At 28.0% G+C, this 13,275-nt stretch overlaps 2 protein-coding genes across 2 annotated transcripts; both read right to left on the bottom strand.

Moving 5' to 3' along the window:
- Window positions 1-2,660: 2,660 nt before the first annotated feature.
- Window positions 2,661-5,224, bottom strand: Tif-IA (RNA polymerase I-specific transcription initiation factor RRN3 homolog Tif-IA). The gene is made up of 8 exons (XM_017905279.1): window positions 5,084-5,224; window positions 4,669-4,872; window positions 4,342-4,561; window positions 4,157-4,265; window positions 3,914-4,066; window positions 3,349-3,831; window positions 3,095-3,273; window positions 2,661-3,010 (listed from the first exon to the last, which is right to left on the bottom strand). The coding sequence occupies exons 2-8, from the start codon at window positions 4,870-4,872 to the stop codon at window positions 2,661-2,663; spliced, it is 1,698 nt and encodes a 565-aa protein (XP_017760768.1). The 5' UTR covers window positions 5,084-5,224.
- A 585-nt stretch (window positions 5,225-5,809) lies between these two features.
- Window positions 5,810-12,160, bottom strand: LOC108551236 (sn1-specific diacylglycerol lipase beta). Its single transcript, XM_017905332.1, has 11 exons — window positions 11,821-12,160; window positions 9,976-10,116; window positions 9,552-9,720; window positions 7,988-8,111; window positions 7,766-7,909; window positions 7,518-7,629; window positions 7,187-7,279; window positions 6,931-7,085; window positions 6,511-6,657; window positions 6,301-6,419; window positions 5,810-6,138 (listed from the first exon to the last, which is right to left on the bottom strand). Exons 1-11 carry the CDS (start codon window positions 12,083-12,085, stop codon window positions 5,961-5,963), a joined length of 1,647 nt encoding a protein of 548 aa, XP_017760821.1. The 5' UTR covers window positions 12,086-12,160; the 3' UTR covers window positions 5,810-5,960.
- Window positions 12,161-13,275: the final 1,115 nt, after the last annotated feature.

Below are 13,275 nucleotides of genomic sequence, written 5' to 3'. Positions count from 1 at the left end.
CTCCTATAGACAATTGTTTAAATATTGCATAAGATTAACCCTAAATCTCATTACAATTGAAAATTATATTGAAACATAAATTTTTGTTATATTTTATGCATAATTAAAATATTTGAAAATTGTTGTACAACATGTGCTTCAAAGATTTACATTTTTTGACAAAAACTTTTGAATAATAATAATAATAATGATATTCTGGTAATTTTTATAAAGAAAAGTATTTTTCTAAATTATAATAACATGCAAAGTTTTAAAGAGAATTTTCATGATTTAAAAATTATCTAAATACCAAAACTTTAATAAGGACAAAATTATGTAAGTAATAAATAACAATTTATTTTGTTAATGCAATGTTTAAGAAATTTAATAATGTATTTACCTTTACTTTATTTCATATTATGAGATACGTTCCATTACTAAATATGTAATACGTATTCTCATATAAATAGCAATAGCTTATTGAAGATGTAAATAATACATTATTAAAAATGTGACATTGGTAAACTCTATAATCTGTTTACTAATAAAAGAAGAAAACACTACAAAATTTCTATATTATTAAAATGCAATGAATTCATTATATTTCAATAAGAATAACTAATAAGACTTAATTATATGATTGATTTCACTTTCATGTCATTTTTGTAACATTTTCTAGAATTTTATATATCTTTGTTAACATAAAGCAATTATATATACTTATTGTTTACACAAATTTAATATACTCTACATTTGAAAACATAAATAATTAAAGTAGTATATTAATAACAAGATAAAGTTTATCCATAAAATTATCTTTTACTTTGTCATACAGAATCAATTTTAATTAAGATATTTTAATAATTCACAGAATAAATGAGTATAAAGTTTATACTTAAGAATTTGTATATATAAAATTAAATAGATATAATTACATATTAAAAATTATAGGAAAAAAGACAAAGAAGGAAAATTGTTTATAGAATGTAACAACACTGCAATAAAAATTTATCTTTAACAATATTTTATTATTATTTCTATTTAAGTAATTAATAATTTTATGGACTATAATTGAATAAAATGAAAAAAAAATATATATATATGTATATATATATTAAATTCATAACTTCCATAAACAGTAAATAAATTTAAATACAAGGAATATATTACACAGTTGAAACTAGAAAATTTGTTGACTTATTGAAATTTTATAATACATGTGATATAAAGTAATAAATAAAGTAATATGTTGTAGTATGATATGTAAATACGAAATAAGATGGAACATATGCAAGTTATCTTTATTATTAGTTCTAATTATTGGTTTAATATTTGCAGACACAAGATCAACGTTTCAAACAATTCGAATAAGAGAAATATTTAAATTTCACACAGTCATAACCTAGAAGACGAAGAAAGAAATCGATCTGGATTTCATATATCAGTGAAGAAATAAAAATTATAAAATAAAACTAAAAACACGTGCATTATGCATATTGACACATAGTATAAAATATATTTGTAATTCAACATTGAAACGTGCAAGGTAAATGATGATAGTTCTATTCGAGAATTTTATCATAACCTTATTTTAGAATTTCAACTATCTTAAGCAAAAATTGTAATGAAATATCAATTAGAACGTTTACATTTTGCTATTTTATAAAGCGGCTTTATTGTCAATTTCATGTGAAAAACATGCAGAATTACCGACTTGAATATGAACCGACGTCTAGTGCACACGTTATAAATTTTTTATTAAATTGACAACCGTGATACTTACAGTCGTTTGTGCAAGATGAAGTAAATATACAATTCCGAATTCAGCAGTAATAAATATTCCTTGGATTGTATTCTAGTTATTTCGTTATACTTCGCGTAAGTAAATAACAATTCCAATTCGCCATTTTACGTTACCGTTTACGTGAAAGAATCGCAAAGCAACCGATAGACCGCAAAAGATTACGCCACTGCGTCACTGAAGTAGAGTTTCCGGCTCCGGTTTTCTAAGACATTAACGGCGCGAAATTTGGTATATCATAACGATTAGTTTTTATGAAATGGCAACACAGTATGTGCTTAACTGCTGTTTATTAATTAATGAACATTTGTTATATTGTTAGAATTCTACTCGATTCTCACACATAAATAATATTAATAATGAAGATAGCTAATGATATAGTCTTCAAATTTTGCTAACAAAAATTTCTTAAACTTTTGAAATAAAAAGAATATGTTATAATACCATGATTTATCTATTCATAAATTTTCAAACTAATTATTATAAAAATACCACAAGAAAAATGTATCAAAATTCAAAGCATATAAACTAATATATTTATGAAATGTTTATATATACAATGTGTAATGTAAAATGTATCAAGATTTATATAAATGTAATTAAAAGTTGGATACGTATTATAATTTATTTGTTATAATTATTATAAATTTTTACATGTCGATATTTAAAACTTAGGAACATAATAATAAATTTATTTTATTGGGTTAAAATTCTACATATTGTACAAGATAGCAGGGTTTATTGCACAAATATATTTTCAATCATCTGACTCAAAACAAAAAAAAATATTGTTATAAATATTTAATTTATTTAAAAAGATGATTACAAATAACTTCAGAGTAGATTAAAATATACTCAGTATTGATTTGAAAAGTTAAGCCTAATATTCAGTCATATATTCAATATCTTCTTTATATTTAATAGTTGTTCTATGTTTGCTAGTATTAACGTTGTCACGCAATAAAGGATTTATTCTGTGTTCACTTCGTTGTAACATATAAGAACTAAATGGGAAAAAATTTTCAACTATAGATGTTGTTCCTCTTTTACTATCAAAAAGAGGAAGTTGATTTCGTGTATTATTTTCGATAATAGTGTAACAATATGCTAATTGATACATTCGTGTAATTTCTGCAAAATTATGCGCAATTTCAGGATGACAAGCTTTCAATGGATTTAATTTACACGTTATAATCTTTGCCAAATCCAACTCTTGTAAATATAACATATCTGAAAACAAATATGCAAATAATTGTATTGAACTTTAAATAAACTGAAAATATGTATATTGTTTAATGAAAATAATATACTTACACTTCTTCGAATCAGGATAATCATTATGTCTTTTAGTAATTATAAGGAATAATGCTTGACAAATAGAATAAAATACAGTATGTTCTTTATTTTCGTCTTCTATGTAATTTGAATGATCTTGCATATTGATGTAGTCATGTATCCATTTAGATATTCTAAACTGTACTGTTTTAACCAACCTAATAAGAATAAAATACATAAAAAATATACATATAAACATTTTTTATGATACATTTAATGTTAAGTTGATATACCCAGCTGTAACAAATGTTGCTGTAACCAGCAAACTAGCAATGTATGCCACAGATGACTGTCGTATAATAGAAGGTACGTTAGGATCGGATGCCTTACGCCATAACCAATCTACAAAAGCCTCCACAACAGCTGTTTTAAAACTACAAATATAGAACATAATATACTGCACATATTGACTTGCATGAGTAGGTAATATTACTGTTTCAAATATTTGCAATACATCAAAATAGAGACTTTTCAAACATTCTACTTGCAAAACTCCATTAATAAAACAGGAGTTATGCATGTATTTCAGAATCAGTTCCATACACACATCCAATTTATGAGCTATTGGATGTATTTTATCTGTTTCTGTTATATTATTTTCTTCAACAACATTATTCTCATTACCAAGTGTACTGTCACATTCACTACTATCATCCATTAGGTCTTCTTCATTATCTATCTCTAAACGTGGTATATTTACATCTAATACCATTAACCTATTAGAAACATAAGTACCTTAGAACAACAAGTTCATTTTCTAACCAAAAATGATACAACTAAATTTTAGTGATATATTACCTATTAATAATTAGAGATAGAACATCGGATCGCAACTGTGGTGCATATTCAAATATTTGAATTAATGCATAAACATATATTTCATGTGTACGAGTTCCATGAATAATATATGGAAACCTTGCTCTAAGGGATTGTAATAAAAGTTTGCTGGACCTAAAACAAATATTTATATAAATCAATATTTGTTAAAGTTTTATTTATAATTATATATAATTATATTATTATATATCATTAAAGCCTTACATTGGTACAACTTTTAAAATCTTTTGAAGAGTATTATGTATATGGTTTAACCTTTGAACATCTTCTTCTTTGCATCCATCATTTTTCCATTCAGGATCATCACTTTCATCTATAGAAATTACAAATTTTTATTAAAAATCCATCCGTTAAAAGCACTTAGATAATTATTACACTTTTAAATATACCTGGTTTAAATTGTTCAATTAAACTGTCTATTACATTTTTAGCATAATGAATTTGCATACAAATTAAATCTTCAATAAATGCTTTGTAAGCAGATATTACATCTAATGAACGATTTGTCCACTTTATTTGTAAAAGTGTTTCTATAAATACTTTATGGACAGGACCAAGTAATGATATACACTGCCTTACGTTTGATAAAAATTCTACTAAATCTGCATCCTAAAATAAAAGATAATAGGAAACAAATTAGAAATGTTAAATTATTTTGAACTAAATAAAACTAAGGTAATAAACATTATTTTAAGGATAATTATAGCAATATATACCTTTATATTTGAATCTCGCAAAAGACATATTAAATCTTCATAATCTTTTGTTCCATTGCCCGCTTCAAAATTATAGATAATACCTTTAAGATCTTTTGGAAGTTTGAAGTATACTCTATTAGATTGTCTAATAAGTTGTGATCTAATTCCAGGAGTCTTTAAAATTGATGAAACACTACTAACTCTTGAGGATATAACTGACATCTGTTAAAAAAATATTATATATCTATTTTAAAATGATTTTTTTCAAATATTACTCTAACATAATAAATTTGTATATATTTTATATTAATATTAAGATCATTAAAAAGCGCCGTATAATATTTATAATATTTATTAAAACTGTCAAGCACATGTATGAAGAAAAATAAGGAGGTTATAATACAAAATAACAGAAACTCTGAACAGTACTTACTTTTAGAGTTATATTTATGACTTTCTAACGTAATAATACTTTTAACAATTTCAAGTCATAGATCTGTTTACATTTTGAACTTGTATCACTATATAAATATCGTATTATTAAGTATTTCCCCATGCGCTTTCTTACTACATGTGGCCGGATAACCTTACGAAAATCTATATTATCGACTCATACTATCGATGAATGTGTTTCGATGAATCGAAAAATTGAAATATTTAAAATTTAGAAATTATTAAAAATTATGTATAACTAATAAAACTTTAAAGCCCTTATATTTCCTATAGTTTGAAATATTTGTTAACAATTGTAAAATATACTGTAAAGTTTTCGAGCTTACTTTTATGTGCTTAAATCTTCTCGAACAAATTTTAAATTATTAAGTCTGAAAAGTCTTAGATAAAAGATTAAAAAAATCTTGTTATTATATAAAATTTTTAATTTTACAAGAATATTTTTACAAAATTTTTTACAAAATTCTTTTAATATGTAATATTGTTTTATTTATAAATGAAATATATTTTTGTAAATATTAAGTTTTAACAGCATATTACTGAAAATTTTTATTTAATGAAAAATAATAATATTCATAGAAGTTACAATATTTTATGAAACTGTTGCATCTTATAATTATTATAATAAAGTAAAGACGAATAATAATTAAATGCAATATTTATTTTGTCGTTATCCTGAGTTTTGTACAAATAATAATGTTTTTTTAAGGTACACTTTAAAGGCACTTATATTATAATAGTATAAAAGTACTTGCATTTTTCCGTATCAAAATACAGAAATTATTTATAACAAATTGTACAAGTCCGTTAAAAATATAATACAATAATGATACAATTTGCCTTCCATTTTATTATTATCAAGGGTCAAAATAATATGGCAAATTATTCTGTTGCTCTATCAATCTGATAAGTACTTTTTCTATATTCTCTGGTAAATGGTCCAGTAACATCCGTGGCATTACAGACAATTCTGTAAATTCTTCTGCCTGTGCCCATCGCATCTCGAAATTCTTTTCACTTATTTTTTGTCTTTTGCTACAAGAAAAAATATTACATGTAGTTTATATGTATTTTGTAAAATATTTTTCAATTTTTCGTATAATTACAGATAAGTAATAATATAATAATAATAAGATACAAAATATATTTATAAGGAAAAAACTGAATAATTAACAACAGATAAAATAAGTAGTAAACCTTTTCTTTTCTGATTTTTCTGGCTTGCATCTGCGTATGTGAAGTATTCTACCACCTGTATATAATTTTACTCTAGAAAACCTCCTCTTTGTGACATCTTCTTCGTATAACTTATTTTCCTGTAATGCAAATCTTTTAGGTTTTATGCACCTTGTTCTAATTTTTTCATTAAAAAAATGAATAATTTAATGTATACCACCATGTATGTACCTCTATCGTATTTAGGTCTTGTTTAACGAGCAAAGGTGATTCTCCTGATGTAGAGGTAATTAAACTACAGGTAGTCCACGTTTTGGTAAGATCTTTTTCGGGAATACCAAATAATATGTAGCCTAATCCATTTAACACTACTCTATACTGGAAAGATAACATATATTACATTATAAACATTTAGAAATATTTGAAATTCGCATAAATGATTTAATTTCAATCAATGTTACAAATATATTTCTAAATTTTTTCTAATTACTAATTATTTGACCTATTAATTATCAGCTATTAAGCACTATCTAAGCAGAACATCAACTTTTTATCCAAAATGTTTTAAAAAATATATACATTATAAATGTAATTCGATAGCAATGAAATGTAATTGCTTTAGTGAAATATTTAAAAATATAATAATCATACTTTGGGTAATTGACAAGCATGAAGGGTTACAAGTAAACTAGTTCTTAAATTTTCTGTGCTATGAATACTCATCCTCATCACCATGTCATCTTCAACCCCTATCGTTAAAACGAAATCTTCTGTTAACTTCACAAGTTCTCTCGATAGAAGACCAGCTAAAAGAACCCAATTTTTTTCTAATTAAGATTTTTTCTAAATAAATAATTACAAAACTAGACACGTGGATAAAGTTATATAATCTTCAAGAAATATATACCTGGTGTAGCGAATGCATAAACTTTCACAGATGGATAACGTGGACGTAACAGAAAGCCTAGAAGGATGCCTACACCAGCACCTAGACTGTGACCTGTACATATTTCCTTACATGAAATTGTTAAAAAATTTTCTCAAAGATATATAAAGCCTTATCGGTAAAACATGGTCTTTTTAAATTTACATACAAAACGATTCTTCGCGTTCAATATATATCGAATACAAATAAAATATAATTAAACACAATACAAATATTAAGAAGACTAATCTCAATGTACCATATATGCAGACGATATATATGTGCCGAAAGATTGACTAATAATTCTATTTACCTGTTATCATTAAAGAGTAATGAGGGTACGTATTAAATGCTTGTTCCAAAACTTTGTTATCATCTAAGTGCTTCAAAACCACTCGAGCTACCATTATCATGCCTTTATGTGCCTGTGGACGTAACAGTTTATCACTGTGTACAATTTATTCGAGAAAATATACTAATTTAACAAGCTTCCTCGTAAATACTACTTTCTAATAGTAAATCAAAAAATTCTTGCCAAGTTCCATATTTAATTATCTCTACCTGAGAGCCTGCTGGAATGCCTTCGCACTCAAAAATATCTGCACCCGCGACAACGTCGGTGAAGATATCACGTAACGACAGAGTACCTCGTATTGCAATATCAATGTTGCCTTTGTTGTGATTCACTAACACACAGAACGGTACCTGAAAAAATTTTACAGATATTCATCATAGACAGGTAATGATTATTTGCACGATTCGAATACCAGATCGCAAGGATACCTCGCACAGGTGATTGACGAACGATGCATATAGAACGTCATCCATGGCTATATTCATTAATGATTTCACACCGGCCATGTAACACTGGCAACAATTATCCCCGATGATCGGATTGCGTTTCCTCCTGTAATTGAAATCAATTAATATAGGATTGGAATAAGTACGGCCCTGAAAGAATGCCAAGTGTGTGTTGGGCTTAGGATGGAAGTGACCGCGTGCAAGCGAATTAACTGCAAAGAATGTTTATGGTAGAGTCCAGCGAAAGTTTAGGGATGCGTCCAGAGTGATCGAAGTACCTGGCCCACGGAGGTTGCGTGGGAAAGGGGCATGACTGGAAAGGAAAGCCTGGGTATGGAAAAGGACAGAATGAATGTTTTAAATAAGGGTGCAAGGGTGCGGGTAGCTCCAGTTTACACAGTCGTCAGTCATGAATAGTCTATAATCTTTAACAGTCTTCAGTCTTTAAGAGTTCTTAACACGTTCGTCGCCCAACGCGATTCGGTTGAGTTTCTCGCGGGGCCCAAATCCTACTGTCTGAGCGCCAGAACGTTATCGGACTGACGATTTGGATGCGTCTAGTACAGACACCGCTCGTTAGATGTTGGTCAACGGACCCTATTTACAATTTTCCATTTCTTGTAATCGTTTTGAATTACTATCAGCAAACTTGCATTTCGCAAATAACCAAACGATAGAACAGAGTAGCAGACTTGGTGAAGTTTTACCACTCGTAAACATATTGGCAGACAATTACGAAAAATGTAAAAACACTACGACCTATTGTTCCAATTGTCCAAAATCACCTGAAATGTGTTTAGACTGTTTCAACGAATACCACGCGACATAGTATAATGTAATATTTTATCCTAAATATAAATTAATAAAAAGTATAGTATAATGTGTATATTTTTCATATTTTTATGTTGTATATCCTATGTTTATAATTCAGTGCTTGTTCCATTAAATTCCTTTTAAAAATCCAGCTGAAAATCCTATTTAACTTGAACAAGAAGAGCATCACCCAGAGTGTGTAAGAGTATGTCGGTAAGAAGTCAAAGTCGAACGTGCCCATAACAAATCCCTCTTGTTTCATATCCGTCAATCTACGTATAAGCTTATTGTACTTTATTAAGAAGTAAAACAGCGCTATTTTAGCCAATCCAGCCAAACCGATCCCTAAATTAACCCTTTGCACTCGATAGGCGACTCTAAGTCGCCATTTAATCAGATTCTAAAGATGGATATTAATTAATATATGAAATTTACAATTACCCAACGATGCGTGGAATATCGAAGTAAAATAATTCTACGTCTTAATTTCTATACGATTTCTTATCTACAGTTTTAAAATTATCATCGACTTTATGACAGAAAGTTTTCGAATTACTTATTATTATTAATTATTTTCCTGTAACGAAAAAATCGTCCAGTACAAAGGGTTAATCAACACGAAATTTCGTAGTGTTCCATAAAATCGTGCAAGTTTCTTTCAGCAATATTCGAAAATTTTCTTCGAAAATTATAACGCAAACTTTTGCTATGAAAAGATTGTGTAATGGCTTACCGGAAACAAGTACAACAAGTCATATTCCGAATAATGTGGAAACAGCCGGTGCAAGTGTGTTTGTACATCAAATACAACCATCCATAAGAGGCTATAGAAAGCTTGATATAGTAAAGAGCGTTCTCCAAGGACATCCAGCTTGGTGTATTTTTAAAAATTACAGATGCATCTAGAATAACAATTTTCAAATTACTCCAAGTCATCTTTAGGGTCATCTTTGATATCTATATCTCGTAACACTGGAGAGACGAGTAACAGCTATAGCAATTTATGTGACTGCATATTTTAAATAGAAGAAATGACAAAAAAGTAATAGAAGTTAGGTGTGACTATGTTAAGTAACTATCAATGACTAAAAAATATTTGTAATAACTGGAATCAAAAGTCATGGTAAATTTAAAAAGGAGAAGAAATCAGTACACACTGGAAGTACAGGCTAGTTGAGGAAGATTTAGCCGACGCAATTCGTGGACCTCCCTTTTCTGTTGAATCCTTAACAGGATAAATCCTGCGACCAAGTCTGAAGGAACTAAATCCGTTCCACGGAACAAAGCAGTTAATAATCCTAGAAAATAATATTTCGTTTGTAATTTTCCGCTTATTAAAATTCGGTCCATCATTTATTTTCATGCTAGATTACAAATATCGTTCGTGTGGTGTGATTTTCCGAAGCATGTATGCAACTATATCTGTAGTAGAGAAATTATGTGTTAGATATTTGGTTAATTGACGAATAGAAGATGTCGACGAGGATGAGTATTCCGGAAAGTGGAATATATAAAGAGAATTTTAATTTCAAAACGAAGAAACATTTTTACACGAAGTTAATGGAAGAAATAATTCGCATTGGGTTATTTAATATAATTTTCAGTATGATTTGAAACAGTATTAGTCACGCATACAGCTTCTGTGTAGTACAAAATGGCGGTGGATGATGATAGAATAGAGACAGAAATTATTAGTGTTAAAAATAAATACTAATAACTCGATATATTTTCTTCTTCTTTTAAAATATTTTATCGTGAAATCCTAATCGAATAACATCAATTTGACTCATCTTGAGAAACAAATTAAAATTTTATTTCAACAAATAGAGCTCCAATAAAGTTTCACTGTGCTTTAAGAAAGAAGTCTGGTGAATCATGAGATTTCCAGTGTCAAGACGCGTATTTTAATGCATTTCATTGTATTTACATATTTGTAGTCTTCTTGGTAATGAAATCAAGGAAAAATAAAATGCTAGAAACAAACATGTCAGATTCTACACTGGATATTTTTTTAACGAGTACCTTGTATGTTAATTGCGAATAAAAATAGAAAACATTTAATTTTCATGCATAACATTAACCCCTCGAGAAAAAAGTCCTGCCTCTTAAGAAAATAAGAATAAATAAAAAAGTAATACGTGTTATTATAGTATGAATTATTCCCATTATCATATAATTATCATTCATGTACTCGATATATTTCACTGATGTTCATTGCATAGGTAAATCGTATGCTTGTATGATAATTATAGAATAAGGGTATCGAGGATAACCAGAAGTGCGAGAATATCTGCTCAAAAAGCTATTTTCATACAGCGTGTTCCCCGCAACTGGGTCGAGATATAGCTTTAAAGTAGTAGAAAGTAAACCAAAATTTTGGTAAAATTTAAACGACTACGAATACGTTTTATTAATCACACGATTTGCGTGTATGTTCTGGAAGTGAAATCGTGTTTACAATTCAAAGATTACATATTCTATATTCTTTTATATACCTATTGATGCATTTCTTAAAAAGGCTATAAAGAATTTAGAAGCAGATATCGAAGAGAAAATTATTATTTAAAGTTCTAACAAATTTTGCAAAATTACAGTTTTAAATAAATTATTTTTAGACGCAGATGTGGAATATTTCATTCGAAATCATTTAATTCAACGTAATAAAATTTTGATCCACTTTCTTCAAGCTGTCAACCTAATTTCGTGGGACACTGTATATGCTGTACGAAAAATACTAATGGGACTAATTTTTATCTTCCATCATTACATATTACAATTTCAAGGAAGTTGAAATTAATTTCTCATTCGCGGAGATAAGAGAGAATTGACCTCGTGTAAATAGCAATTAAAATCGAAAATAGAATTTCTAATGAAATTTTTCTAATTTTTTCATTTTCTTCGAGATATCGAAACTTTACGAGTAAAGAACACGTGATAAAAATTGGACATTTCATTTTCAATTGTGGCAGGACTTTTCTAGGCCAGTCGTACCTATGTCTCACCAGCGACATGTTGAAAAGCCTCTTTAGCATTCTCATCTTTACGTATCCACCAGAGGAATTTAAATCTCCGTAACCAGATCCGTAAGACTTTGCCATGTTCCTCTGAACTTTCTAAATATTTCTCACTTAATGAGCCTAATGGGTCGAAGATCACTGCCAGGCCAAAAATTGTGAGGCCTATAAGGATCCAGTCGAAGACGATCAATGCTTGCACTACCGTGATCGTGTAATGCTCGTAACTGCATTCGATGTGTACCCCAAACATCCATAAACTTCCTAAAACGTTCCACAATATCTCTGGTAGGAGTAATAACACTCTGTAAAATCACAATAACAATTACTGAAAATTAAACGCAACTTTGGGAATAATTTATTTTATAGTCCCGAGAAGAAATATTTCGAATTGGAATAATTATTTAAGCAAATAAAAACGTAAAATACGTGTATTTAATATTTTCGAAGAATAGTTGAAATATTAATTAAGCAAAAATGAATATTATTCGCGAATTTTGTCCTATTTTATTTTCGGAGAAGTTGACTTAGGAGCCAATTAAATTTAGTACAGGTGACAGTAGGGTAGAACAAGACAGAATCGAATATATTTCTTTTTCAAAAATATAAAATAAAAGACTTTGGACACGGTCAATAACAATTATTGAAAATTAAACGCAACTTTGGGAATAATTTATTTCATAGTCCCGAGAAGAAATATTTCGAATTGGAATAATTATTTAAGCAAATAAAAACGTAAAATACGTGTATTTAATATTTTCGAAGAATAGTTGAAATATTAATTAAGCAAAAATGAATATTATTCGCGAATTTTGTCCTATTTTATTTTCGGAGAAGTTGACTTAGGAGCCAATTAAATTTAGTACAGGTGACAGTAGGGTAGAACAAGACAGAATCGAATATATTTCTTTTTCAAAAATATAAAATAAAAGACTTTGGACACGGTCAATAACAATTATTGAAAATTAAACGCAACTTTGCGAATAATTTATTTTATAATCTCCAGAAGAAACATTTTGAATTGGAATAATTATTTACGCGATTAAAAACGTAAAATACGTGTATTTAATATTTTCGAAAAATAGTTGAAATATTAATTAAGCAAAAATGAATATTATTCGCGAATTTTGTCCTATTTTATTTTCGGAAAAGTTGACTTAGGAGCCAATTAAATTTAGTACAGGTGACAGTAGGGTAGAACAAGACAGAATCGAATATATTTCTTTTTCAAAAATATAAAATAAAAGACTTTGGACACGGTCAATAACAATTATTGAAAATTAAACGCAACTTTGGGAATAATTTATTTCATAGTCCCGAGAAGAAATATTTTGAATTGGAATAATTATTTAAGCGATTAAAAACGTAAAATACGTGTATTTAATATTTTCGAAGAATAGTTGAAATATTAATTAAGCAAAAATGAATATTATTCGCGAATTT

This window comes from Eufriesea mexicana, unplaced genomic scaffold, assembly GCF_001483705.2.
Source record: "Eufriesea mexicana isolate 0111107269 unplaced genomic scaffold, ASM148370v2 scaffold4744748507, whole genome shotgun sequence".
Lineage (NCBI taxonomy): Eukaryota > Metazoa > Arthropoda > Insecta > Hymenoptera > Apidae > Eufriesea > Eufriesea mexicana.
Note: the sequence above shows the minus strand (reverse complement) of the source record. Positions and strands in the feature narration are given on the sequence as shown.

Coding starts and splice junctions, on each gene's coding strand:
- LOC108551236 (XM_017905332.1), bottom strand. CDS start 12,085: ATGTTTGGGGTACACATCGAATGCAGTTACGAGCATTACACGATCACG. Junction 8,112..9,551: donor ACTTGTTGTACTTGTTTCCG/GTAAGCCATTAC, acceptor TTTCAATTACAG/GAGGAAACGCAATCCGATCA. Junction 7,086..7,186: donor TTATGCATTCGCTACACCAG/GTATATATTTCT, acceptor GGGTTCTTTTAG/CTGGTCTTCTATCGAGAGAA.
- Tif-IA (XM_017905279.1), bottom strand. CDS start 4,872: ATGTCAGTTATATCCTCAAGAGTTAGTAGTGTTTCATCAATTTTAAAG. Junction 4,266..4,341: donor AATTGAACAATTTAAACCAG/GTATATTTAAAA, acceptor TAATTTCTATAG/ATGAAAGTGATGATCCTGAA. Junction 4,067..4,156: donor ATTTTAAAAGTTGTACCAAT/GTAAGGCTTTAA, acceptor TATTTGTTTTAG/GTCCAGCAAACTTTTATTAC.